The 24,515-nt window shown below is 35.7% G+C and overlaps 1 protein-coding gene across 1 annotated transcript; it reads left to right on the top strand.

Moving 5' to 3' along the window:
• Positions 1-3,445: 3,445 nt before the first annotated feature.
• glud1b (glutamate dehydrogenase 1b) lies at positions 3,446-22,613 on the top strand. The gene is made up of 13 exons (XM_067368831.1): positions 3,446-4,010; positions 9,826-9,906; positions 10,084-10,139; positions 10,583-10,646; positions 12,327-12,421; positions 15,965-16,144; positions 18,203-18,340; positions 18,448-18,585; positions 18,678-18,758; positions 18,836-18,959; positions 19,779-19,870; positions 21,136-21,198; positions 21,565-22,613. Exons 1-13 carry the CDS (start codon positions 3,614-3,616, stop codon positions 21,682-21,684), a joined length of 1,629 nt encoding a protein of 542 aa, XP_067224932.1. The 5' UTR covers positions 3,446-3,613; the 3' UTR covers positions 21,685-22,613.
• The last annotated feature ends 1,902 nt before the right edge of the window (positions 22,614-24,515 follow it).

The raw sequence follows: 24,515 nt of genomic DNA, 5'->3' as shown, positions 1-24,515 counted from the left end.
GCCAATGACTCTGCAAACAGGCCAGAGAGACATAAACATATGTCTACTGGATGACAGAATCCACCCAGCACACACTCCCTATTTGTTAGTGCACACAAACCTCATGCTTTCGAAGACAGGTGTTTTAGAACAGCATTATTCATTTAGTGAGCGATGAGCATCCCTCACTTAAAACATGAGAATATTCAGTGATAATCTACTGAAGATTATTTTCTTTTCATGACTTTATATTCATTCACCAGAAATTAAAGTATGTGGGGAGTCAAGCATGTGCCTATGTATATTAATATTTGATCACCAAAAAAGTCAATAAATTGTCTAATGAGGCACAGTAAATAACTGAAGGAGACTTCACATGCTGAGTTGCAGTATAGCTTGGGGGTGGAGTTGGGGCGTTGTGGACTCACATGAAAACGTAACAAATTCCCAAAACCTGAAAGAAGAAATGCACAATGCAAGAGAGAGGGCTGCACATACATTTCAATGTAAAGAGGATGCCATTCTTGGAACAACACATAAAAGGACAGTTAATTTACAACCTCTCCCCGCCCCTTATGCACCCTCCTCCTCATTTATCCAATCACGCAGTGGGTGTTGTCAGTGTTTGAGCCAATAATGGCCAAGCACTTGCCCTTTGAAACACGACCACGATAAATCATTGTATGTCAGTCTTGTGTGAAGAGGGAACCGTGTGAGGGGGGTTAGACAGAACAGAACAGCAAAACATGAATAATTTCCTTTATCTTCAGCCTCAGTTAATTATTTGTCTATCATCATTGTGCTGATTAAATCATATTACTCTTAAACTGTAGCCTAATACCTTTGTCTTTACAATAGTGTTTCATAATAGTATATTAAAAAGTTAAGTACAATTAACATCTCAATCAAAGGTTAAGATTTATTCAACAGCAAAATATATGCAAAATGATTTTTTTTATTGTTGCCGCATTTGTTACTGTTTATTTATTGATTTATTTACTGGTGATTTTTTGATATTATTTATATATAAATATTAGTGCTGTCAATGTATTAATCGCGATTAATCGCATACAAAATAAAAGTTTGTTTACATAATATATGTGTGTGTACTGTGTATATTTATTATGTAGGCTGTATATAAGTACAAACACATGCATCTATATATTTAACAAAAAAGAAATTAATAAAAAAATATATATATATATATGAAAAAAGAAGAAAAAAAAAAATATATATATATTTTTTTTTTCATTTTATGTGTTATTAAAACAATAAGAGCAAATAAAATACAAATTAAATTAAATATAAAAAAATAAAGTTAATATTAATAATAATAATTCCATCATATGTTTCTATTAATTTAGTTATAAATTAAGCAACAGTTGTTGTCTCCATCAGCATCACTGTCACTGAGCACAACATCATTATTTCACTGCACTGGATTTTTGAAACTCATAACAGTTTAACATGTAGTTCTTCCTGCCTTATCTTTACAACTCTTCACCACTCCACAGATACTAGCTGTGAATGAGAGTGCTGAATGTTGCCTAACATCTATTTTTCTCTCTCTGAACGGCAACTTTATCTTCTCTTATCCTGTTTGACTCTGATGTGAGACTTCAACTACTCTTTGACAATAAATCTACTCATCGTTGTGGCAATCGTTGTAGTATAAAACCTGATACACTGACCCTTCGGTCAGTATACGTATAGGTTGCAAGCTCAATGAACCTTACAAATTAGCATGACGAGATCACTGAAACATTGTAAACTATCAAGATTTTTATATAATTGTCCTCGGAGCTTCTATTGTAGAGAAGTTTTGTCTTACTGTACCAAAAAATCAACATTGGTTGATTTTAAGCCAGTGAAGAACAAAGCAGGACAACATATATGGACCATTAGCAGAGCAATTGAGATACAATCAATGTAACGGGGAGACATATAAATGTGCAGCCATATTTTTTGCAGGATGATGGGATTGATTTCTCACACACTGGCTACACATAAACACTAGCCATGACGAGACGTCTGTGCTTCTCTCGGATGACAAATACTCAGCAAATACTCTTTCTAAAGCTTATAGTTAATATTTGCTTATTTTCTTGGGGCCAATTTGTACTAGGTTCCATGGGGATCAATCTTAATCTTATCTTCTGTGCAGAGTCCATTGGGGTAATGTGAGCTCAGTGTAAAGGTTAGACTGTTGTGAATTCAATATCAGGAAAACGCTTTCCCCATATTGTCCATTGTAGGTACTGTGCGGCTAAAGACAAAGCAAGTGCATAGTGATATGATTTAAAGATTCTTTAGATAAGATGAATGAATAGTGAGAAACTGAAATAAATCAGAAGTTAGTTGGTTAAAAAAAACATACAACAGTTTTGGTTTTTCAAAACTGATCTTTCTGCTTCAGCCGGTAAATATGTATTTGGTGGAGGGGCCTGAATTTGAGATCAACACAACAGGATAAATAAAGAGCCTGCTTGGTTTATTAAAGTGTGTCATAAAAATCTGTCTGATAAAGATTTAATAAACTTTATTGACCATATTCATCTTCAGTTGTTTGACTTTGAATATCACAGCAGGAACTCATTAATTTAGCAATGACCTTGTGACTGGTGGACAGCTGACTTTGATTTGCTTTGTTGCTAGGATGTAAAACATTTTTTTTTTTTTTTTACAAATAACATAATATTGAGCAAGTTTTATAAATCTGTGAGTATGAAAAAAAATGTGGGCTGTAATTGGTGAGTATGTTTAAACCAATACTATGGAATTTGTAAGTGATTTAAATTTAGTAATAATAATATCCAGGAATAAATTATTTAAAAACACATCAACAGATCAGCAACAGTATTGTAGAAGATCTGCATATTTTTTATTTTATTTTATTTTTTACCACAGGATCAAAATATTTGATAATTGATTTGATTTGATATGATATATATATGAAGACTTCAGATGCAAAAGCCTCTAAGTGCCATCTGAAATTTTCTTCTAAAATGAGCATTTTTTTTTCAAGCTTGTATGTTTAGGTTCAGTAATTTCACTTTAATGGCAATTAATAGGTCATTTTCATTGCCATTAAAGTGAAATAACTGAACATAAACAAGGCTTTTGCATCTGAAGTATATATATATATATATATATATATATATATATATATATATATATTTTACATACATTCTCTTTGCATTTGCAATACATATAAATAAATATGCATCTTTATTAATGTTTTCAAATGAAAAGTCATTTTGAAAACGTACTATGAGGGTTTTTAAGATGTTAATGTTATAAGTGAGCTTAAATAACAGCAATAATTATCATAAATTAATGAATCAGATAGCTAGAAGAAGAGTTTTAAAAGTAGCGCGTGCGTTTTCTCCTCCTCCCTGACACGCCGTGACCTTCCGTTTGCTCGCGCTACTCCTCCAAACACGCCGCTGCCTTTTAAAGCGCGAGACGGCATGAGCGCTGTCACTTTGACACTGGACGAGACAGGCTCAGGAGCTTCCTTCGTCTCGTTCATTTACCCCCCTTTTCGTTTCCCTTTTTCACCTCGTCGATAACCCATCATCCTTTAATTTCTACTTTCTCCATTGTAGCGTAACTTTCAAAGCCCCTTGTCGCCATGTACCGGTATTTTGGGGAGCTGCTGACTCGCGGAGCGGGTAACGCTCTGGCCTCGGGATGCGTCGAGTCCGCTCTGCCGGCTTCCTCATCCTTGCTGAGGGTGCGTCACTACAGCGATGCCGCTGAAAAGGAAGATGACCCGAACTTCTTTAGGATGGTGGAGGGCTTCTTCGATCGCGGTGCTGCTATTGTCGAAAACAAGCTGGTGGAGGACCTGAAGACCCGGGAGACGCCGGAGCAGAAGAGACACCGTGTGCGGGGGATCCTCAAGATCATCAAGCCCTGCAACCACGTCCTGAGCGTGTCCTTTCCCATCAAGAGAGACAACGGAGAATGGGAAGTTATCGAGGGTTATCGGGCACAGCACAGCCAGCACAGAACTCCCTGCAAGGGAGGTAAGAGCTATATATATATATTTATATTGTGCAGTAATAAGGCATTACAAATCAGTTTACTTTTCTGGTGTTTTGCGCAACATAAGGTTTCACAGCGGTTTCGGTTTGCAATTGTACGTTTATGTTGACGTAATGACTTGCAAATCTATCTAAATCTATCTTATCTTTTTTATGTTTGTACAATTTGAAACATTTGGCTAGATTTGACTAGACCCCCTGTCAATAATAAATCACCTTGACACACCTTGCACCTGCACAGGTGTATGTAGCCTATAGGCTACCTGGGGACAGAAGCCAGGCACTGTGGGCAGGAACTTTAGATTTTTTCCCCCCTAAATTCCATTTTATTTTTCTCAAATACTGCATTTTAATTTTTTCATAGCTTTTAAATAAATGAAAATAACAAGTATTTTACAAACATAACAAAGTGCTTCAATACAGAGCATGACCATATGATCCAAAACAGAAAATTGTATATAAAAGTTTTGCAGAACACATGGCTGAATCACAGCCTGATATTCAGTTCAGCTGCACTCTTGCTTTTGTTTTCTTTAATTATAATAATAATGTTAATACTAACTTAATGTGCAAGTTTATTATTACTATTACACCAAATATTATATTTTACTTTAGAATAATAATAATAATAGATTTTTGTCTTTATTTCTTACATTTTCATGTCCATTTAAGATGAGATTTTGGTATTGATGGAAAAATGAATGAAGAACTTTGTTTTTCTGTGTGGATTAGTCAATTATAAAAAAAAAAAAATGTATTAAACTTTGCATATGAAATAGAAAGGGAAAATCATAAGGCCCTAGCAAGACTATCAGGCTTTAGTGTTCCTTGTATGCCTGGTTTTGTTACTTTTTTGTTTTGATATCTGCTGTTTCTGTTTGCCCTCAGAATTATGCTGCCTGCTAGACACGTTTACACTGTAGGTCATTAATGTGAACAGCCCTGTTTCAGCTGTTTATACTAACTTGCAACTGATTTTACCCTCATGCCAAACAAAGGAAACAAGTCGTTTCAAGTCAACTGTGTTTTCATTTACACAAAGGATTCATTCATTTAGGTTTATTCATGTTAGGTTAATAAACGGTGCTAGCTGATATGGAGGAGGTTTTATACAATCTATATTGTTTCAAAAGCATAAGATGTGATCCGTACCTATTTACTAATGCTTTCTGTGATTTAATGAAATGCATACTCCAATGGAAGGGGTTTACACCCAAAGCACATTGTAAATCACGTGAGGCCCACAGAATCACATTCATTCTTAACAGCAGATGTTAAGGAGCAGTGGATAATCAAGAGATTGAGGCCTTACAGAGTGGGAGGGGGAGATGTCATCGTGGCACTGCATTGTGGGTGATTTGTGGGGTGACGTATCGTGAGAGAGTGTTTTTAAGGGTGGATGGTGGGGGGTAGGGTTCAGGCGCTCTGACTCGTCATATGCTTGACAGGACCACTCATTTACACATAGTGTTTGGAGACATCTGATTCACCAGTGTGTATTTAAATGGGTCCTTGATGAGTTCACTTTTTTAAGTTTAGCTAGTGTGTAATGTTGCTGTTTGAGTATAAACAACATTTGCAAAGTTACGATGCTCAAAGTTCAATGCAAAGGATATTTTCTTTTACAGAAATCGCTTTTTAAGGACTACAACAAACAGCTGGTAGGGACTACAACGAGCTTCTTCCTGGGTTGGTGACATCACAAACCCCAAAATTTACATAAACCCTGCCCTGGGAACATGCAACAAAGGCTATGTTAGGCTGCTTGTAGTAGAGTGTTGTTACCATGCCGTCATTTTACGCTGGACTGCTTCACAAACAAGGGTCAATTCAAAGCTGGATTTGCACAAAAGATTAACATGACGGCACATGCTAGTCGATGAGTTGAATCAACTCCACAACAATTAACATAACTAGTGTAAAGTCACTATTCTGAAATGTCTAGTTGCATTCTAAAAGTTGTAACTTCTTCCTGAGTCTCTCCAACTCCGGCTTGAACAATGTAAGGCTGAACACCGTTACTGACAATCATCATTTTGGCTGCTTTGTTGTTGTTGAGCAATCTTCTGGAAAGGGGACCAGGAGCAGTAGCTCATTTTTTACTCTGTAAAAGTTTTTGCCACAAACTCAACTGACTGACTTCTCTCCTGTATAATTTCAGTCTCTTCAGGCCTTACTGTACATGATTTATGAGCTTCTACAACTTTTGACCTCCTAACTGAACTCCTTTCCACAAACTGATCATAGAAATAAAACGGTATAAATGAAAATGTTAACACTTTACAATGTGTCATTTATTAACATTAATGTATTAACCAACATCAACTAACAATGAGCAATATATATGCTACAGTATTTATTAATCTTTGTTTATCTTAATTGATAAAAATAGTCATTCATTGTTAGTTCATGATAGTTCACAGTGCATTAACTAATGTTAACAAATGAAACCTTATTGTTTGTGCTTAATAAGATTAAGAGAAAACTGTTATTAATTTTTTATGGTAACACTTTACATTAAGTGCAACCATCGCACTCTCTCAATATTTAAAGTGCAAATAAGACCACATTTTTCTTTGATACAGAGCTAAGAGATGGTTACAACTACACTGCCCAGCCTAAAATAGCTTTCATATTGAGAGATATTTGTATTCATCAGGGAGCCGCTTTCAAAATGCGGGGTATTGAATGCACGCTCGCGTTTACTTTCACTTTCAGCGATCGCACGTACTCTGTAAATATGGAGCTGCGGTGACCGTTATCCAACTTAATTAAATGTTTTTTATTTAAATACAAAGCAAAACGATAGTTGAGGCGTAATATAAACGTAGCGGTGGCATATTCTTTCCAAATCATCCCAACACTCTGTCATGGCAACATCACGAGACTACTTTTCGCCTCAACGAGTAATCTCGTCACAGTTTAGTCTCGCGAGATCTCGTCACACCCCTAGCATGTTGTAGATATTATCATAACTGGACCTTCCAGTGAAACTTACTTACTTTTCACTGGTAACATATGCAGGACTTCTCGAATAATTTTTACCACTTAAAGTTCACATTCATCTGCCTCCATTTTGAGTGCAGTGTTCACATCTCAAAATCCAAACAATGCATATAGAACCAAGTCCCCATCTCATTCCTTCATGATTTTAACTAACCCCATCAGTGTGATTCTGATAAGACCAGTGCTAATAATCTCGGCACAACAACCTTTTGATGAATCATTTTCTCTTCCCAAACCAATACCAGCTAGCAAATTTGTTGTCTGTTTGAATGTCAATCATAAAATATTCCTACAAATATTGCATTTGGTGAAAGGTTCCCCATTTAAAGCTTGGCAGGCACAAAGTGGAGCACCTTGAGCAAATCACAATGAAAACCAGCCAGTCAGAAACACTAGCTGCTTGTGAATGATTTTGCACATTCTGGTGGCTTGTAGTTAAAATTTGCACATGTTGCACAAATTAGCAAAATGGTCAACATCATTTGCTGCACTTTTAATCATTCATGAGACACAACTCTTGATCTTCGTAGCTCAGCAACTATCACTGACAAAAGTGCTGTGATTAACATTATCTATGTGTAATAGACAAGATTAGGTACACATTACAAAGTACAAGAGCAATTCAGCCAGCACACACCGTCAGCTAATGGCTATGTGCATTTCATCATCTGTTTCATCAGCCAAAGTCATGCACGTGAATGTCAGTATCACTCGATCAGCAGAAATGTTTTGGCTGCATATCCTTTATGTGCAAGAGTAATGGGACAAAAAGGATGGCGTGAGTCAGACTTGTGCAGATAGTGCACTTCCTGGTTATGATGAAGAACATTTGGCTCGATAAGTGGAGTTGAAAAGGATGCTGGGAAAGGTCTCCTGTATTTTTTTTTTTCCCTCGTCTGTTAGGTGCAGTAGGTGTTCTGTGCTGAGTCATTCCTCCTTTCAAGAGACTCTGCCAGCTCTCTCGCACCATTTTCCCCTCCCCTCTGTGTGTAGACCATTTCAGCTATAGCGGAAAAAACACATCTGTTCAGCTGGTGAGCTTTTAAATGCAGACAAAATGTCGCCTAGAGGGGCGGATTTTCTTCTTATTTTTTTTCAGCAATAAAAAAAGCATCATGTTCGGTGGTTGGTTCATATCTATTAGCCTGTATGTTGGCAGCTTTCTCGCTTGTATTATGAATATTGAAAATGATTAAACATTAGAGCACATAATTTCACTCGTTTGGCCCAAGTATCCTCATCTGCATTTACAGAAACATTGTGAGCAAATCAGTCTTTAAATATCACTAATTATTCCCAGTCTCATTTTCTACTGCTTTTGCAGGATGGCAGTGTGTCATTTATGTTAATTGTAAAAGGGATTGATACGTCTGCCAGGCTGTGGCAGTGCGTGCTAGAGACAGACACACTCGTTCACACAATCAATCAAGATTCATGATGCAGCCCGAGTCAGTACAGCCTTCACACACACACACACACACATACTCTTAAATACACAGGACTCCCCCAGCACACATGACATTCAGGTACCCTTTACCTCTCCAGGTCAAACAGAACATTATGTACTTCCATGTTTTTCCTTTTATCTTGTGTATATGTGGATAGTTTGTACTGTCCTTTCTTGTTTTTATTTTATTTTATTTTATTTTATTGTGAATATTCATGCAATCCTTATCCAGCAATCATGAATGAATGGAAATTAGTTGGTCCAATTGATACCTAGTGTTTTTTTTTCTCCAAAATATTTTGTTTCTTTTTGCAGTGTTTTTTTAATCTTACATGATGTGCATTATTAAGGCATGGTCACAAATTGCATGCAAATATAGGTTCATTGTCCATTGTCAACAGCGTATAAAGCAGAAGCTCACACAGTAGTCACTTTCAAACCAATCAGCTTTCTGCTGGTCAGTAAGGCAAATGCGCATGACCAACCTGAAATCTGAAACCTCACGTTAAAAACTCCTGAATGCACACGTTAATAAAGAAATGACTGGATTTAGTCATTGTTTCCATGCAACGCTAAATGTGATCGCGCATTTAAATGTGTCCCTTTGATTACACAGATAAGCGATAATGAAGATCTTCTTGCAAACCTGATTCATTCATTGCTGTTCAAATATTCACACATTTATTGTTACATAATAGGACACATGGTTTGTCATTTTAAAATCATAGTGCGCTCAAGGTATGTATGTGTAGCAGTATGCTTTATTAAAGATACAGTCTCTGTGTCCGTTGAGGTTATGTCCGTGACTATGACTTGCTGGATTTAGGAAGCCAACATAAGTCTCCAGAGAAGGAAGTGATGGTAGCACCTGTCTTAATGGAGTATGACCAGAGCACACAAGTTGAGCTGGAATTTTAGCTGCATAGCTGGAAAATGTGACCTGTGTCCTTAGAACATGATCTGGTGAACCCATGTAAAAGTCTCAAAAAAAAAATGGTCTAAGCTTGGTTTAATACTAAACTGCTTTGTTTGAAATGTAACTAGTCTTACATATGTTTTCTTGTCTAATTATACACAAAAAGTGACCGAGTCGTTCATTAAGTCTGACATTTTCTTGTCGTATTCTGTCCCGTTTATCTTCAGTCAATTCAGCATGAAGACACAGCTTGCAACACCAGCCAAGAGTCTGTATAGCTTCAAAATGCCTGTTTGTTTAAGCCCATTGTGTGTTCTTGGTGTTAAATCCTAGAGGAAAGATCTACCGAGGCTTTAGTAACCAATTGACTCTTTGTAATGGCTGTGATTAAGTTCAGTTTCATGGGTCCTTTTCCTTTTCTTTTTCAGGTATCCGATACAGCATGGATGTATCTGTGGATGAGGTTAAAGCTTTGGCCTCATTGATGACATACAAGTGTGCTGTTGTGGGTAAGCTTTATATATTATTATTATTATTATTATTATTTTTTTTTTATCCTCAACATCTAATTTGAATTTTCCACTTGGTATATTGCTTTAGAGCTCTCTCTTACACTCAAATACATTGTTTTTAATAAGTCGTTGAGTTGAAGACTCATAGATTACACATCATTTATCTTCTTCTAGATGTGCCATTTGGCGGAGCTAAAGCTGGAGTGAAAATCAACCCCAGGAATTACTCTGTAAGTACCCAACACGCATGTATAGACTCTGAGCACACAGACTCCAGAAATAACTCTTTATCGTGTTGGTTGGCTGTGTTTGCCTTTTTCATGGGCTCGATGAAGTGGAAACGCGTTTCATGCCATCAGTCCTTCTTGCTCTTTTAAATGGGCCTTGCTCCTTGATTGGACGAAGGCCTGAATAATGGAGTCCACAATATAAAGATGTTTCAATGTACAGCTGTTGATCTTTGTTTATGTTTGTTCAGTTTATGTCCTTTCTAAACCTTATTGCTTAAGGGAGTAAAAGTTTTTCTTTTTACCCTGTTACTATATATTTCCATAGGTGAACATGCTATGAGATTGCTTTTTTTTAGTTATAACAGGGGAAAAATAGTGTTACTTTTTTGCTGCAGAGAAGCACTTTTTGATTTACATTTTATTTTATTTTTTGTGCTGTTCAGGATAATGAGTTGGAGAAAATCACAAGAAGATTCACCATTGAGTTGGCCAAAAAAGGATTCATTGGTGAGTTTGATTCATTAAGCAGCAGTTTTCAACACTGATAATAAGAAGAAATGTTTCTTGAGCACCAAATCAGCAGATTAGAATGATATCTAAAGGATCATGTGAAACTTAAGACTGAAGTGATCATGCCGAAAATTCAGCTTTTACATTACAGGAGTAAATTATATTTTAAAATATATACTTTTTAAAAACTGCATATTGTAATATCTTACTGTTTTATTATATTTCGATCAGCCTTGGTGCACATACAAAACTTCATTTAAAAACATTTTTTAAAAAAATTACAGACCCCAAACTTCTGAATGGTAGTGTAAGTACTTAAATAATTGTAAATATTACAGTACACCACTTAAAATATAGTTCTGTTTATGGTCTTAGCAGATGCATTCTTTCACAGCTTATATGTTTCTGACAGTCACTTAAGCATTATAGAGAATTCGAACCGACGTCACGCGCCTCGTTGCATGCCGGGACGGTGCCGCCATTTTGACAGGATCTCCCTCTATTACTACTCGTACTGAAATTAATACGGATTCTTGCTTACCTTTTGTTTTGTTTCTGCCATTAAGTGGAACGTTAACATTTTTAATGGTATTGTTTGCAGGGAATAGAAGCTATTTTATCGATATGTGGATGAAATTATAGGCTAATTAAAACCAAAGTCCCTTTAAGACAAGTCATTTCACTTGGCGGCCATCTTTGAAACGTCTCTCGGGCATCCTGGGCATCATGTAGCTCCTATCTCTTTGAATGGGGAAACATCAGATTCTCCAAAACTGTTCGTCAACCTTACAATTAAATTTCATATTTGAAATCACCAATGAAATCTATTAACAACCGATTCATAAATTTCTAAACGCTCGAATCATGACAAAATTGTTTATTTTTTTCAGGCTGGCTCAAGCTAATGCGCATGCGCAGACCTAAATGCGCGTCTCTTCGGAGGCGTCTGACGTCTGACTGTTTTTATAGAAACCGGTGATTCTAACGGCCGCTGAAGTGACGCAATGACTTTACCAGTCGCCGATTGGCTCTTGGCTTTAGAAGGCGGGACTTATTCCGCCATATTGCGCGTTACACTTTCTCCCATTCAAAACAGTATGAGTGACACGTCTTTTGTTATTCTATAGTCTTTGTTATAGAATACCTTTTGTGATATCACTGCATTGTAACAAATCTGGAGATATCAGGAAATCCTCATTGAATTATTAACCTCACTTCCCTGGTCTTTTAACCCGGAAGAGCTTCAGTACCCTGGTGCTGTCAAAAATAAGCCACGCTGTGTGCTTCTCTGCCCCCTCTGGAGCTGTTTTTGGAAATGTATTCCGGGTGTGAGGCTGTCCGCGTAACTGTTTATCTGGATGCCTTCCTGTTTTCCCTGGCCAAAGCAACTGGCACTGGTGTGGGGGGAAGGGCGGTCCGCTCTCACAGCGTCAGAGTGGGAACTGAAACTCCAACTGTCCATTAAAAACAACACAAGCTGCCTTCTCAGATCATTTGTTGCAATCCATCCCAATTTTTCCCTGAGATGTGTAAACAATCGAGCATTCATAATTAACTACATTTAGCGTGGTTCATGTGCTTGCTCACATGACCACCGTCTGCATTCATAACACAATTACAGCTGACAAGTTGTAAACAATTTCTTCTCCCTCTCCCTTCCTTATTCTTTCCATTCAGGACCTGGCATTGACGTACCCGCCCCTGACATGAGCACCGGTGAGAGGGAGATGTCCTGGATCGCTGACACCTATGCTAACACTATTGCCCACACTGTAAGCAACTGTTCATCTCTTCTAATGCCTTATTAAATTATTATTAATGCCATATACCCATAAAACTCTGAGGTTTTTACACTTGTAGTTGAATGCCTAGCCTCTTTTAACAAAAGTGAAAGGTTAAAAAACATATCCCATAATGGGTGTTTGAACAATAAGCACAAAAACAATAGTCCACAGTTGTAAATGTCTTTCATCTTTTTGTAGCTTTATCGAGACCTTACACCCTTTGTTTGTCTATCTTTGATAGTGTTATGCTATCTATATGACAGACTGTGCAATGTTTACCTTTGTGCCCTAATAAATGGATAAGTCACAGCTTTATTTGCTTGGACAATAGCAACCAGTTTGCTTTCTTATTATGTATGTGCATATTTTGGTGTTTTTCCTTCTTGTGATATGATTTTGGATGACAGCTGGGTCAGTTGGAGTATGAAGGTGCCTGAAGCAGAAACAGGCTGCAGATTGCCTTGGAATTACAAAAATGGCCACATTGTACAGATTTTCAGTCAGTCTCCGTATTTGCTATGGTGCTTGTGGTCAGGGTTATTTCTTCTAGAGAGCTCTCATTATAGTTACATCATCCCCTAATGCAGCACTAGCACTATCACCATGGCAACAAAACAATGGTCATGTCTTGTACTTTTTTATAATTTTAAATGGGAGGGTAATGACTATGTTAAACAATACCCAGCTTTACTGATCCTGAAAAGACATGTAAGGGTCTTTGGATGCCAGATTGGACAAGAGTCCAGTCACATTCAAGCACTATGACACCCTGGAAACAACTTGACCTAAGAATACAGCATTTTATGTAACATTACCTTTTTCTTTGGCCTTAATGTTAGATAAGAGATTGTTATGGCCCATAACAAATAAATCGCATTAAAGATTTATTAAATTAAATTCAATTAAATATCAATATTTTTTTAAATAAATAAATTAAAAAAAAAATCACTAAAGATTAAAATCAGTTCTTTTAAAAGCTGGTGTTAATATACAATATGAAAAATGAATATTCATTTTGAGATTTGCTAAAGATTACTTATTAAATAAGTGTATTAAATAATGTTTTAAGTGAGCATTAGATGACAAAAATAAATCAATCTGTTTTATTTTAGTAGTTTAAATACTAGTATTTTTATTTCAAATGAGCTTTTATTTTTATGTTTTCATTTTAATTTTTAATGTGCTCATTTTTATTAGTTCTTTTATATTTCAGTTTAGCTCTAATTTATATTTATTTAATTTTTAGTAGTAGTGAACACGGAGCCAGTTGTGTTTTTTTCCTGTAAGTAGATTAGGAAAAGCGTAGGACATACAGCGTAAGCGTTTTGAAGAATGCGGGAACCGGAAGTACGTTCAAGGCGATATTTTGTGTTTGTAAAGCATATACAGTTGTACTTTTTTTTTTTTTTTTTTTGAAAATGACAGATCATTTTGCGAGATAAGACCCTTATTCCTCGTCTGGTATTGTTTAAAGCCCTTTTAAGCTGCACTGAAACTGTCATTTTGACCTTCAACCATTTGGAGGCCATTGAAATCCAGTTTAAGGAGAATAATCCTGGAATGTTTTCATCAAAAACCTTTATTTCTCTATTGGATGACATGGGGGTGAGTAAATTATCAGGAAAAGTTTATTTAAAAGTGGACTAATCCTTTAATGAATTTTAATAGTTTTAGTTCACTAAGACAACAATGACAACAATGTACTACTAAAAATGGAAAAGTTTTCATTTTCGCATACGAAAAATTGTATTTTTCACTGTTGTCAAAAGGATTCCTGTTCACACAGATCAACAAAAAAATACTAAAAACGCTGTATTCTTCTGCCAGTCCAGTAGATGGCAATGTTACTTTGTAAAGAAGCACCACACCCCTATAGACTGAACATGTAATATGCATGGGCATGACATCACCATTTTCACAAATTCACATTTTTGTAGTTTATACGGAGATTATAATGGTGTTGTTTTCACAACTTAAACTTGGAATCCCATTTTCAAAAGTTTGCATTTTCAGGCCCCCAAGATGCCATTGTTGTGTAAATGAACAGCCAAAACTCAAAAAGTTTTCCAGTTTTAGTTGAAAACGGTGTTGTGTAAACAGCCTCTAACACTGGTCTAAATGTAAAAAATAGGGGAAATGAGCATGAACAATGAAATATCCAATACAAATCATTACTGACAAATTAAAAATGGTCTTGCTATAATAAACATTACTTGGTGTGTTTCAGACTCAAGGGAAACTCTGTTTGCAAGGGAACAGTAAATAATTGACGGTATCAGTGGACTGGAATATAGTTGAGTTTATAAAGGGCAGTAATCACTCATACTGCACTCTCAGCAAATTTGTGCACAGCGGCAGTCGAGGGAAACATTGAATAATCTTTGACTTGGACATGCAAATCATCTTCATGGAATGTTCAGCAGTTTAGATACTTTGCAAGGCTGAGAGGAGAAATCAGATATTTGATTATGGTGCATATGATTTGATAGCTTAAGTTATATATACACTGTATATATTACATGTTTATATGTTTGGAGCTATGGTTTGGTTTGGAGGTTAATTAGGTTGCTGTATGTTGTTGTCCGTCCCCTTCAGTAACCACTGCTGTTCCATTTGCTGTTGTGTGTCATCTGGGAGTAGAGAACAGGTCTTCTATCTCACTGCCGTTTCCTCATTCAATGACATAAATAGGGCTACAGTAGCTGCCCTTGGGAAGGCTTGCAAGTTGCATTTGGTATGTGACCCCTCTCACGTACCCTTAACACAGCATTTGACCCCTTCACATCAATCCAAGAACTCTGGTTGTCAGTGTATCACATGTTGTCCTCTTCCTACCCACTGAACACCCCTGATTGGTGCTTGTTTTTGGATGAGGAACAGGCAACCACTGTTGGCTGAAGTGTTGTTGAGAACCAAGAACTGCCAGAACGGGTTTCATTTAAAGAAAAGAAAAAAAATTCTGGAACTGAATGTTTTCCATTACATTCAGTTCCATTATTGGTTCCACATTAATGTGTACCTAAAAAAACAACTTGTTTATCTTTTAATTATTTATTTATCTATCTATTTATCTATCTATTTATTTATTTTATTTTTTAAAGTTAACAGAAAAAAGTATTGTTTAGTGGAATAGGAAACATGAGTAAATATTTTAATTATTTTAAAATATTTTAGTTTTTATTTTTATATTTTCTGTTTTCATTGTAATGTTAGTTTTAGTAATTTTGTTGTTTTTGTCATTTGTATTACTTTTTTTAAAAATGTCCATATAATTACATTTTTTCAGTTTTAGTTTGATATTTTGTACATAAAGTAAATGTAAATGAGAATGCCTTAGTAACTAACTGAAATAAACGTTAAATAAAATAAAATAAAATCTATATATAAAAAAACAATTTATTTCAAGATTTTTTTTATTTTTTTTTTCATTTAACTGTAATAATGCTGTTTTGTTCTTGTGCATGTGTAACTGTGGTAGAAAATATAAAACACTAATAATTATTTTTGTTCTGTTTATTTCTGATTCTGTAGGATATCAATGCCCACGCCTGTGTGACTGGTAAACCCATTAGCCAGGGTGGCATCCATGGCAGAATCTCAGCCACTGGTCGTGGAGTCTTCCATGGCATTGAGAACTTCATCAATGAAGCCTCCTACATGAGCAAACTGGGCCTGACCCCTGGATTTACTGACAAAACATTTATTATTCAGGTACATACATAGAGGACTATTTGAAGAGGTTAAACTGACAGTTGCAAAATATATTTGAATAATTGGCGTATAGTTTTTCTATACAATACAATAAAACTTCACTGGTAGAGTAAAATAAAATCAAATTTCTATCAAATAAAGAATGTCCATGCTGATCTTTTTCATACAGTGAAAGCTTATTGTGACCAGGAACAGTCAAGCTCCAAAAAAAATAAAATTAAATAAAAGTTTGACATCACCAAAAATGTTTCTTACGTATGACTTCAAGAAGCCTTTCAATATTGTGCACAAGTCATATGGACTACTTTTGTTATTTTTGGAACATGACTGCCGCTGGTCAAAATATGTTTTCATTTTATGGAAAAAGCATTGTTAACATTATACTTTTGTTGCGCACATAAGAAAGTTATTATACCAGTTTTGGAACGATATGAGGGTGAGTAAATTATTACGGAATTTTTCATTTTGGGCTGAAATAACCCAGTGACAGAATATTATGCTGACTAAATATCAGTTTTGCTGACACAAAAAGGGAAGAGTTAATTATATGTCAGCATGCAGTACGTCTCAGTTCCTTTGAATCATGTGCTGTAAGAATCCCACTGCAGATACCACAAATAACTGCTCTCCATTACAGCTGTGAAATCTGTTGACTTTACTATGAACCTGCGCTTTTATTCTCTAGGATTAAGATTTAGAGTCTTACAAATAAAGCCGAAAGTGGTTTTGTTGCAGTCTTTGGGTTCTGATGAATTTCAGTCTTAACCACAATGTGGTCGAGACTCCTAAAATCAATCAGTGCAGCCCAGGCATCAGGGGGAGGGGATTCTCATCAGCTGTTGCTCTGGGATTACCGTCTCACAAAATTACAGTTTTCTTTTTAAAGATTTACTGGCATGTGTAGAGAAGATGCTGTCACGTGTTATGGATTTAGAGCAATGCAGAGAAGAGAGAGCCTAGTCATTAGTATGAAACAAAGCCCCAGGAGAGGAATTGATTACATAATTCTGTTGCACTGAGTTGGTATGACTGCTTCCCATTTGTCCTTTTGTAGTGTGAGCAGCCATATGCATTTCCCCTTTCGACAAGCACGTGACAACTTGCCAGAAATGCCCTTTGATGTGGTGAAAATCTTGCAAAGATAAACATTTTAGATAAATATTCAAAGGCTCCCAGATATTTAAGTACTTCTACTGTAATTATGACAAAGCTGCATGTTTTCAAATTTTTTGTATAAACTGAAACTAGAAGTATTGATATTAATTATCAAATTAATCACAATTCATTTTGTGACCTCAGAAGTTTCAAGAACTGTATACTCTTCAATTAAAAACAAAGAAATAATATTTATTTTACTACAGAATTTATTCATTTTTACTATAATAATATTATATGAAATATTTTTTTAGTTTACATCATGGTTTTACATGTTTTTTTGGCATTTTAATTTAGATTTGAGTTTGATTATTCTGATATTAATAATAATAATTTATTTAAATACTTTTTAGTCATCTTTAGGCCCTCTAGTTGAGAACCACCAATAGAGTGGTGCAGGAACGACATTAAAACCCGGAAGACTAATTTGCAGCCGGTTCCCTTGATATTTTCCTATGGGGTTTTATAATGTTTTTTATTATTATTATTATTATTATTATTACTATTTGTTTAAAATAAGGTCAGTGGTAGACTTGATGGTAACTAGGTGTTTTTCTATAACTTAAATTTACATACACCAATATTGAAATTGTGAATTTTTATGCTGTTTTGTTTATTTAATTAGATAAGACAGTTTGGGGTGTGAGTATGTAGTTTACATTGTAGAACAAAATGTTAAAGTATAGTCAAATTAGGTTTACCAAAGACCTTATTTTACTCATAAATTGAAAAACCCCATATGAAAATCTTGAATTAGTCTTGACGTCATCCCTGCCCCACTCTATTTAGAGCCAATGCAAACCACAAGGGGGCACCTTTTCCACTAAAAAAAAAAAAAAAAAAAAACTTGTTCTCAGAGTTTTGTAATCACAAGTTCACCTAGATTTGTGTCCTGTCATGCAGGGTTTCGGCAATGTGGGTCTGCATTCCATGCGTTATCTTCACCGTTATGGTGCCAAATGTGTGGGAATTGCTGAGATCGATGGCAGCATCTGGAACCCCAGTGGCATGGACCCCAAAGAGCTGGAGGACTACAAACTGGTCAGTTAAGGGTCCATTTACAATCATTTTTCTGAAACTGTAGTGAGAATTTGCCCTTCTTTCTATACTTGAACTAGTTTTTGAATATGTTTGTGCTTTGTCTTTAGCAACATGGTACCATTGTGGGCTTCCCCAATTCTCAGCCATATGAGGGAAACATTCTGGAAGCTCAGTGTGATATCCTCATCCCAGCAGCTGGAGAGAAACAGCTGACCAGGAAGAACGCTCACAATATCAAAGCTAAGGTCTGACATCAACAGCATCATCCAGTTGAGCTGGTTATTTTTAAATGCCCTTGTTTAAATGCTTATGTTTAAATGACATTTTATGGATTCAGATTATTGCTGAGGGTGCTAATGGTCCCACTACACCAGATGCTGACAAGATCTTCATAGAGAGGAACATCATGGTCATTCCAGTAAGAGAATTTTTTTTATATTCTCTCAAACTTTGTCTTGCTCCAGGAATGGGAATAATTTATTTCTTGATGTGCAGGACATGTACCTGAATGCTGGTGGTGTCACAGTTTCCTACTTTGAGTGGCTAAAAAACCTGAACCATGTCAGCTATGGTCGCCTGACCTTCAAGTACGAGAGGGACTCCAACTACCACCTGCTGAGTATGTGTTTAAACTTCCTCCAGCAGCCTTACAACATCCTATAGGCTTCAGTCACTCAAAGAGTAGCAGCTTGAATCAATAGAGGTGCATGGCGCTAAACTTGCATCATGAATGCATTGGAGACTTTATTCAAAGCTATTGTCTGCTGACATGCATCTTGATCTTTTCAGAATGTTCTCTTAGTGTTCTTGTTTTTCCCTCGTGATTCCCTTTGCTTTTATCACTCCCTCCCTTTTGGCATTTTTTTCTTAGCATGTAGACTGTTTTGACGCCCATTGCACAGATGTCGTTAATGTACGGTTTGCAAACGTTGCACCACCCCTGCTATTGTGTTCTATATGTACTGTTCACATGACCAGGCTCCTCTTTCTCTCCTTGGTTATATCAATTAAATTGACAACCAGATGTCAGATTCTGCTAGCCCTTCAAAAAAAGAGTCATTAATGTAATTTGCTGTAATTAGATGGGATTGAAGCCAGAGTAATGAAGCTGCTTTCGAAGAGTCAGTGTGACCTAACGTAATGTTGGCTTTTAACATTACAGTGTGATGGTACTGATTTCAAAAATAAATATAATTAAATAAAGGTATAAATAAATGATCATAAATAAAGGTGACTTTATTTGTGGTCCCTTTTAACACAAATCAGCACAGCACAAAAGTCAACTTTATCAATTACAAAGCATACATTTGAAAAATGTTTTAAACATTGATCATTTTAGTGACAATTTGCACCCTTAAATTGTGCTTTTGTGCATTTTATCAAATATCACTCTTACAACCTCTTGATCAACTTGTTATTTTTTTGTTCTTTCTTCCAGTGTCTGTGCAAGAGAGTCTTGAAAGGAAGTTTGGAAAGCAGGGTGGCCCCATCCCCATTGTCCCCACTGCTGATTTCCAGGCCCGCGTAGCTGTGAGTGTTTACGTTTTACCTTTTTTGCTTTGTGTGCATTTTTTTTTTCTTTTTAATTAATTTTTTTTTAAATGTATCTTTTATTTATTTTTATGTACTAATATTTTATTTATTATTATATTCTTATTTTTTTCTTATTTATTTTTTTATATTTTTGGCATAATTATTTCAAATCTGTTTAGTCAATTGTAGTGGTAGCAGCAAAAAACAAAACAATAAATGGGTCGTTGAAAAGTTGAGGTTTTTAAAAGTGTAAAAAAAAAAAAAAAAAACATATTGGAAATATAATCAATTTTGAAGTTTTATTAAGTGTTAACAATGAGATTGTTGTTTTTATAATCAATTAACATTGCTTTTGTCATGATTTTACAAGAAGGACAAATTTTGTCACCAAAAAAGTCATTCGGTTTAACCAAAATTTTGGGTTTTACCGAATGACACTTTTGGTTATACCGAATGACGATATTTTCAAATAATGCTAACAGGCTGATATCTAGCTACCTAGCAAAAGGACAATCAAACATTTTATATTTAGTACAAGTTTTTAAAATTTTACAACATTTTCCATGTTTTATAGCGGTTGTACCGAATTGCATGATATTTCGGGACATGCGTATGAGCAAGTGAAAACATGAATTTTTCAAATAGTTAGTTACTTTGCTTCATGACCATGGGGTCCTTTGCAGGTGTCTGAATGATGTCACATCCTGTCACATGATACTGACTGCATGACTTGATCCAAAATGGTCCCTTTTATATTGGTTACTCAATGACAATATTGAAATTCATTTTTCCAGACATTCTTTCTAATAACAAAGCAACGACTTCTACACACAGTGTTGATATATGATGTTATAAAATCATGCCAGAATAAAAAATATATACATTTATTACATTTTAAGATATATTAATCACAAATGAAATGGCTCTATTGGGGCGGTTAAACCGAATGACCTTTTGACACTTTAAAATACCTTTATATGTAGCAAAATATAATTAAAACCTTTTGGATTCGATAAAAGAGATCTAGTTGTACTTTCTTAGGTACTTTGGATGTCATATCTTTGTGTTTTATTATTATTAAGGCTTTTGGACAAAAAAAAAAGACCCGTAATGTCATTGACCCAAATGTATAAGATTAGATTGGATTTAAAAACATTGATTTTATGTGCCTTGTGAACAAAGTCTTGGAGTTTTCTTCAAGATGCAAATCTTAACTCTCAGGTCATGTTTGTGCATTGATGTAATGTGTTTGTGTTTGACAGGGCGCCTCTGAGAAGGACATTGTGCACTCTGGTCTTGCCTATACCATGGAGAGGTCGGCCAGGGTAAGTTATTTTCTTTTAATGTCATTCAAAGGTTTTGATGCTGAAATTGACGCCCATGGAACCACTCAGTTATACAGCCTGTAAAACAACACCAGGTAGAGCAGGAACCACCCTTTACTCCACCTCAGCTGCTTTATATCAGCGCCGTCTTGTTGTGAACCGGCCTAAGGCTAATTTTAACTTGTCCACAATGTTCAGCCCTAGCTTCAGGCAAATTTTAGTCTAGTGCAGTATGATCACCGTGCAAAGAAAGCCACCTCGCCCATTGCACAGATGTCGTTAATGTTTATTGATGCTCTTTCTGCTTTGTAAATGTGCTTTAATGTAGTCAAACCTGTATTCATGAAGTAATATTTTCCTTTACAGCAAATTATGCGCACGGCAAACAAGTACAACCTGGGCTTGGATTTGAGGACGGCAGCTTACGTCAATGCCATCGAGAAGGTCTTCAAGGTGTACAATGAGGCTGGCCTGACCTTTACATAAATGACACACAGTTCCCTTTGCAAAAAGAAGACAAAAACACCCATAAACCTCTCGATTCCCCCTCCAGCCTTTTTAACAAATGAAAATTTACTTCAGCCTAACCCCCATCTCCTCTATTATAACACCATCACGCTGTCATATCTTAAAATCTCCGTCCTCATGTGTTTGAGAACTATAAAGCGGTTTCTTCTGTTCTGAGGCTGCAGGTTTCACTGCTTTGCTGTATATGATGTGGTCTCAAAACAAACTGGCACCAATATTCAGGTTTCTCAAGTGTTTCTTGTTGTAACTTGTTTATTTTGTCCCTGATTTTTGTATTGATCTGTGGTAAACTAACGTGGTCCTCTTCAAATGCAGCTGATTTTAAATGTATGTTGATTTGTCATATTGGACCTGGCTTCCTCTCTCCTCAAAATATCACTTCGACATGGTGCGTTTTTGTCCTCTGTCATGTTGCAGTAGGTTTTATTTACTTTATTCTTATTGTTTGGTGTTGCAAACCATTTATATATGGTTTTGCTACAGTAATGAAGAGTGTTAAAGATGCCTTACACCTGTGAGCAGGAGTTTTATACTCAGAGAAATTATTTTCTTTGTCACTATAATTCATGTAGTGCATCACACAAACCCAGACATGTTTTGCCTCATCTCAATGTTTTGACCTAGAGATGTAATGAAGTTCTAGCTAACAATGTGCAGTTCATTTAGGTACAGACTTTTTTTGTATCTGAGGCAGTTCATACCCCATAACGTTTCGAGATCTGCTAGATGTTAGCATGCGACTAATGTTAAACCTAGAGGGCCTGGGGCACTTGTGCTTAAATGAGAGCTGGAATTAGCTCACCAAGCTTATCTGCACCCATATCTGGAACTATGTTTTGGAAATTTATATTGCCTTTTTTGTTGAGAATAAAACAAACTATCATTTATTTTCTCTTGTATTTTGTGTCTATTTCTCAGGGTCACCAAAATACTACATATATTATAATACCACATTCCTAATTATATATCATAATTAGGATATTCAATCAATTAAAATATGTATTAACAATTTGAATAGTTATTGTTCATATATTGTTTCTATAAAGGAAAATGAACAAATCTTTGTGGAATTGTTAGGTTTAGCAGTTTTATTGCAATATTTCAATTAAAGAGAATAGGGATGAATTTTAAATAACTATGGTTGGAGCAAATATTGCTAATTAGCTGGCAGCTAACTGCTAGAGAAATATTTGAGGTATTTTTTGGCATACTTTATCTTATCAAAATTTCAAACAAAATTAATTCTTGGAATATTGGCACATTCAAGTCCTGGTAAGCTCAAACCTGTGCGCAATGTTTTGCTATGGTTTTGCTATGGGGTTTGAGATACATTTTCTCTTGTTTGGTGGGTGTGTCAAAAATGTCAGCACAATCAGCAGCAACATGTACATAAACCACGCGGTATTAAAGAGACAGCTCGCACAATGGGTCCGCTGCAGCTCGGTATACACAACAATTAAAGACATTAGAAGAGATGTTTGTCGTAAGTGTTTTATAGTAAAAATATAGCATATCAATTCTTTAAAAAGAACACAAAGAATGGCCTTCTCAGCTGCCATAGTTGCAACTCTTGCATCATCAGAACAGGGTGTTTTGCGACATTTTGTTAGATCTGAACGTTGTATTCAGCCCAGTTGTATTCATATCGCTTTAGTTGAGAAAGACAGCAATATTTCTCCAGTCATCTTCTCTTAAAGTCCCCCTGTAGTCAATAATTTTATCCCTTAAAACTCATCTTTGATCATCAAAATGACATATTTAAACTTTTTTCATGCCTTAAAATAACTTGAATGTAACTCTACACCCTTTCCTCATTTAGTATACTCTCTTCTATGAATATACAATTTAGCCTCACCTCCAGTCACTCACACCAGTTCAGAGATCCACTTGTTGATGTGATTGGTTACAAGGTAGTTTGTAACATCAGAAACATCAGCGATTGCAAATGTAAATGTACAATACTGTTTTGAGCATGCAATATTGCTAGTTTTATTTTGAATAATAATAGTTAAATATATTTTAACAAATTTGTGACAAAGAAAATCCTGAGTGAATCCCTATTGTAATAAGGAATTTTTGATGCCGTTCAGGTGCTTTAAACTCTTAAATATGACCTGTCCAACATGACTCGAACGTACCATATTTTTTAAAGAGGTAGTCCAATATCCCTTTAACTAACCAAAACCAGCCCTCCAGGAAGTGACATCATTTTGGTGGGAAAACAACAGAACAAACATCAGTGAGTGTTAGCAATGTATTTTATTGATTCTCTGATGTTTCTCTGAAATCATTTTAAACATTTCAAAAGATGGTTAAAATACATAAATGAACTTAAACCTGTTCAAACTCAATCTCTAACTGAGCAATGGCTCTTTAATTCTATATTTTCATCTAGCATCCAGTTAAGTTTATTGCCATTGTTCAAATAATAGTTTACTTATTTTCATAATTTATTTCTGAAATTGTTTTTATACAAAGTTTCTAAAATGACAACAAACATTTTTTAAGTTTGAGCTCAAAAGGGTACTGCAAAATATACAGAAAGTTGTCTGCTTCAGACATTGCCTATTTCTAGACGACAAAATGTACAGCTCCTGGAGACACATATTATTCAGTGCTGAAGGTTAGAAGATAATTGCAGAAGGATGGGGTCCAGTTAGCATACAGCGATGAGTGAGAGAGTTCAGGCTTAAAGTATCCAGGCTCACTTGAAAAGGCCTTTCCCAAAGGACAACGCCTGATCAGCTGCCTTATCGGTCGCAGCATCTGTAGCAGCTTTGCCGATCGCA

The sequence above is a fragment of the Chanodichthys erythropterus genome, chromosome 19 (genome assembly GCF_024489055.1).
Source record: "Chanodichthys erythropterus isolate Z2021 chromosome 19, ASM2448905v1, whole genome shotgun sequence".
Taxonomy (NCBI): domain Eukaryota; kingdom Metazoa; phylum Chordata; class Actinopteri; order Cypriniformes; family Xenocyprididae; genus Chanodichthys; species Chanodichthys erythropterus.
The sequence above is the reverse complement of the archived record's forward strand: the minus strand, read 5'-3'. Positions and strand labels throughout refer to the sequence as shown.

What these genes read in the sequence shown, in the direction of transcription:
- glud1b (XM_067368831.1), top strand. Translation starts at nt 3,614, where the DNA reads ATGTACCGGTATTTTGGGGAGCTGCTGACTCGCGGAGCGGGTAACGCT. An exon ending in ACAAAACATTTATTATTCAG is followed by an intron (nt 16,145 to 18,202) that starts GTACATACATAG and finishes CCTGTCATGCAG; the next exon opens with GGTTTCGGCAATGTGGGTCT. An exon ending in GGAACATCATGGTCATTCCA is followed by an intron (nt 18,759 to 18,835) that starts GTAAGAGAATTT and finishes CTTGATGTGCAG; the next exon opens with GACATGTACCTGAATGCTGG.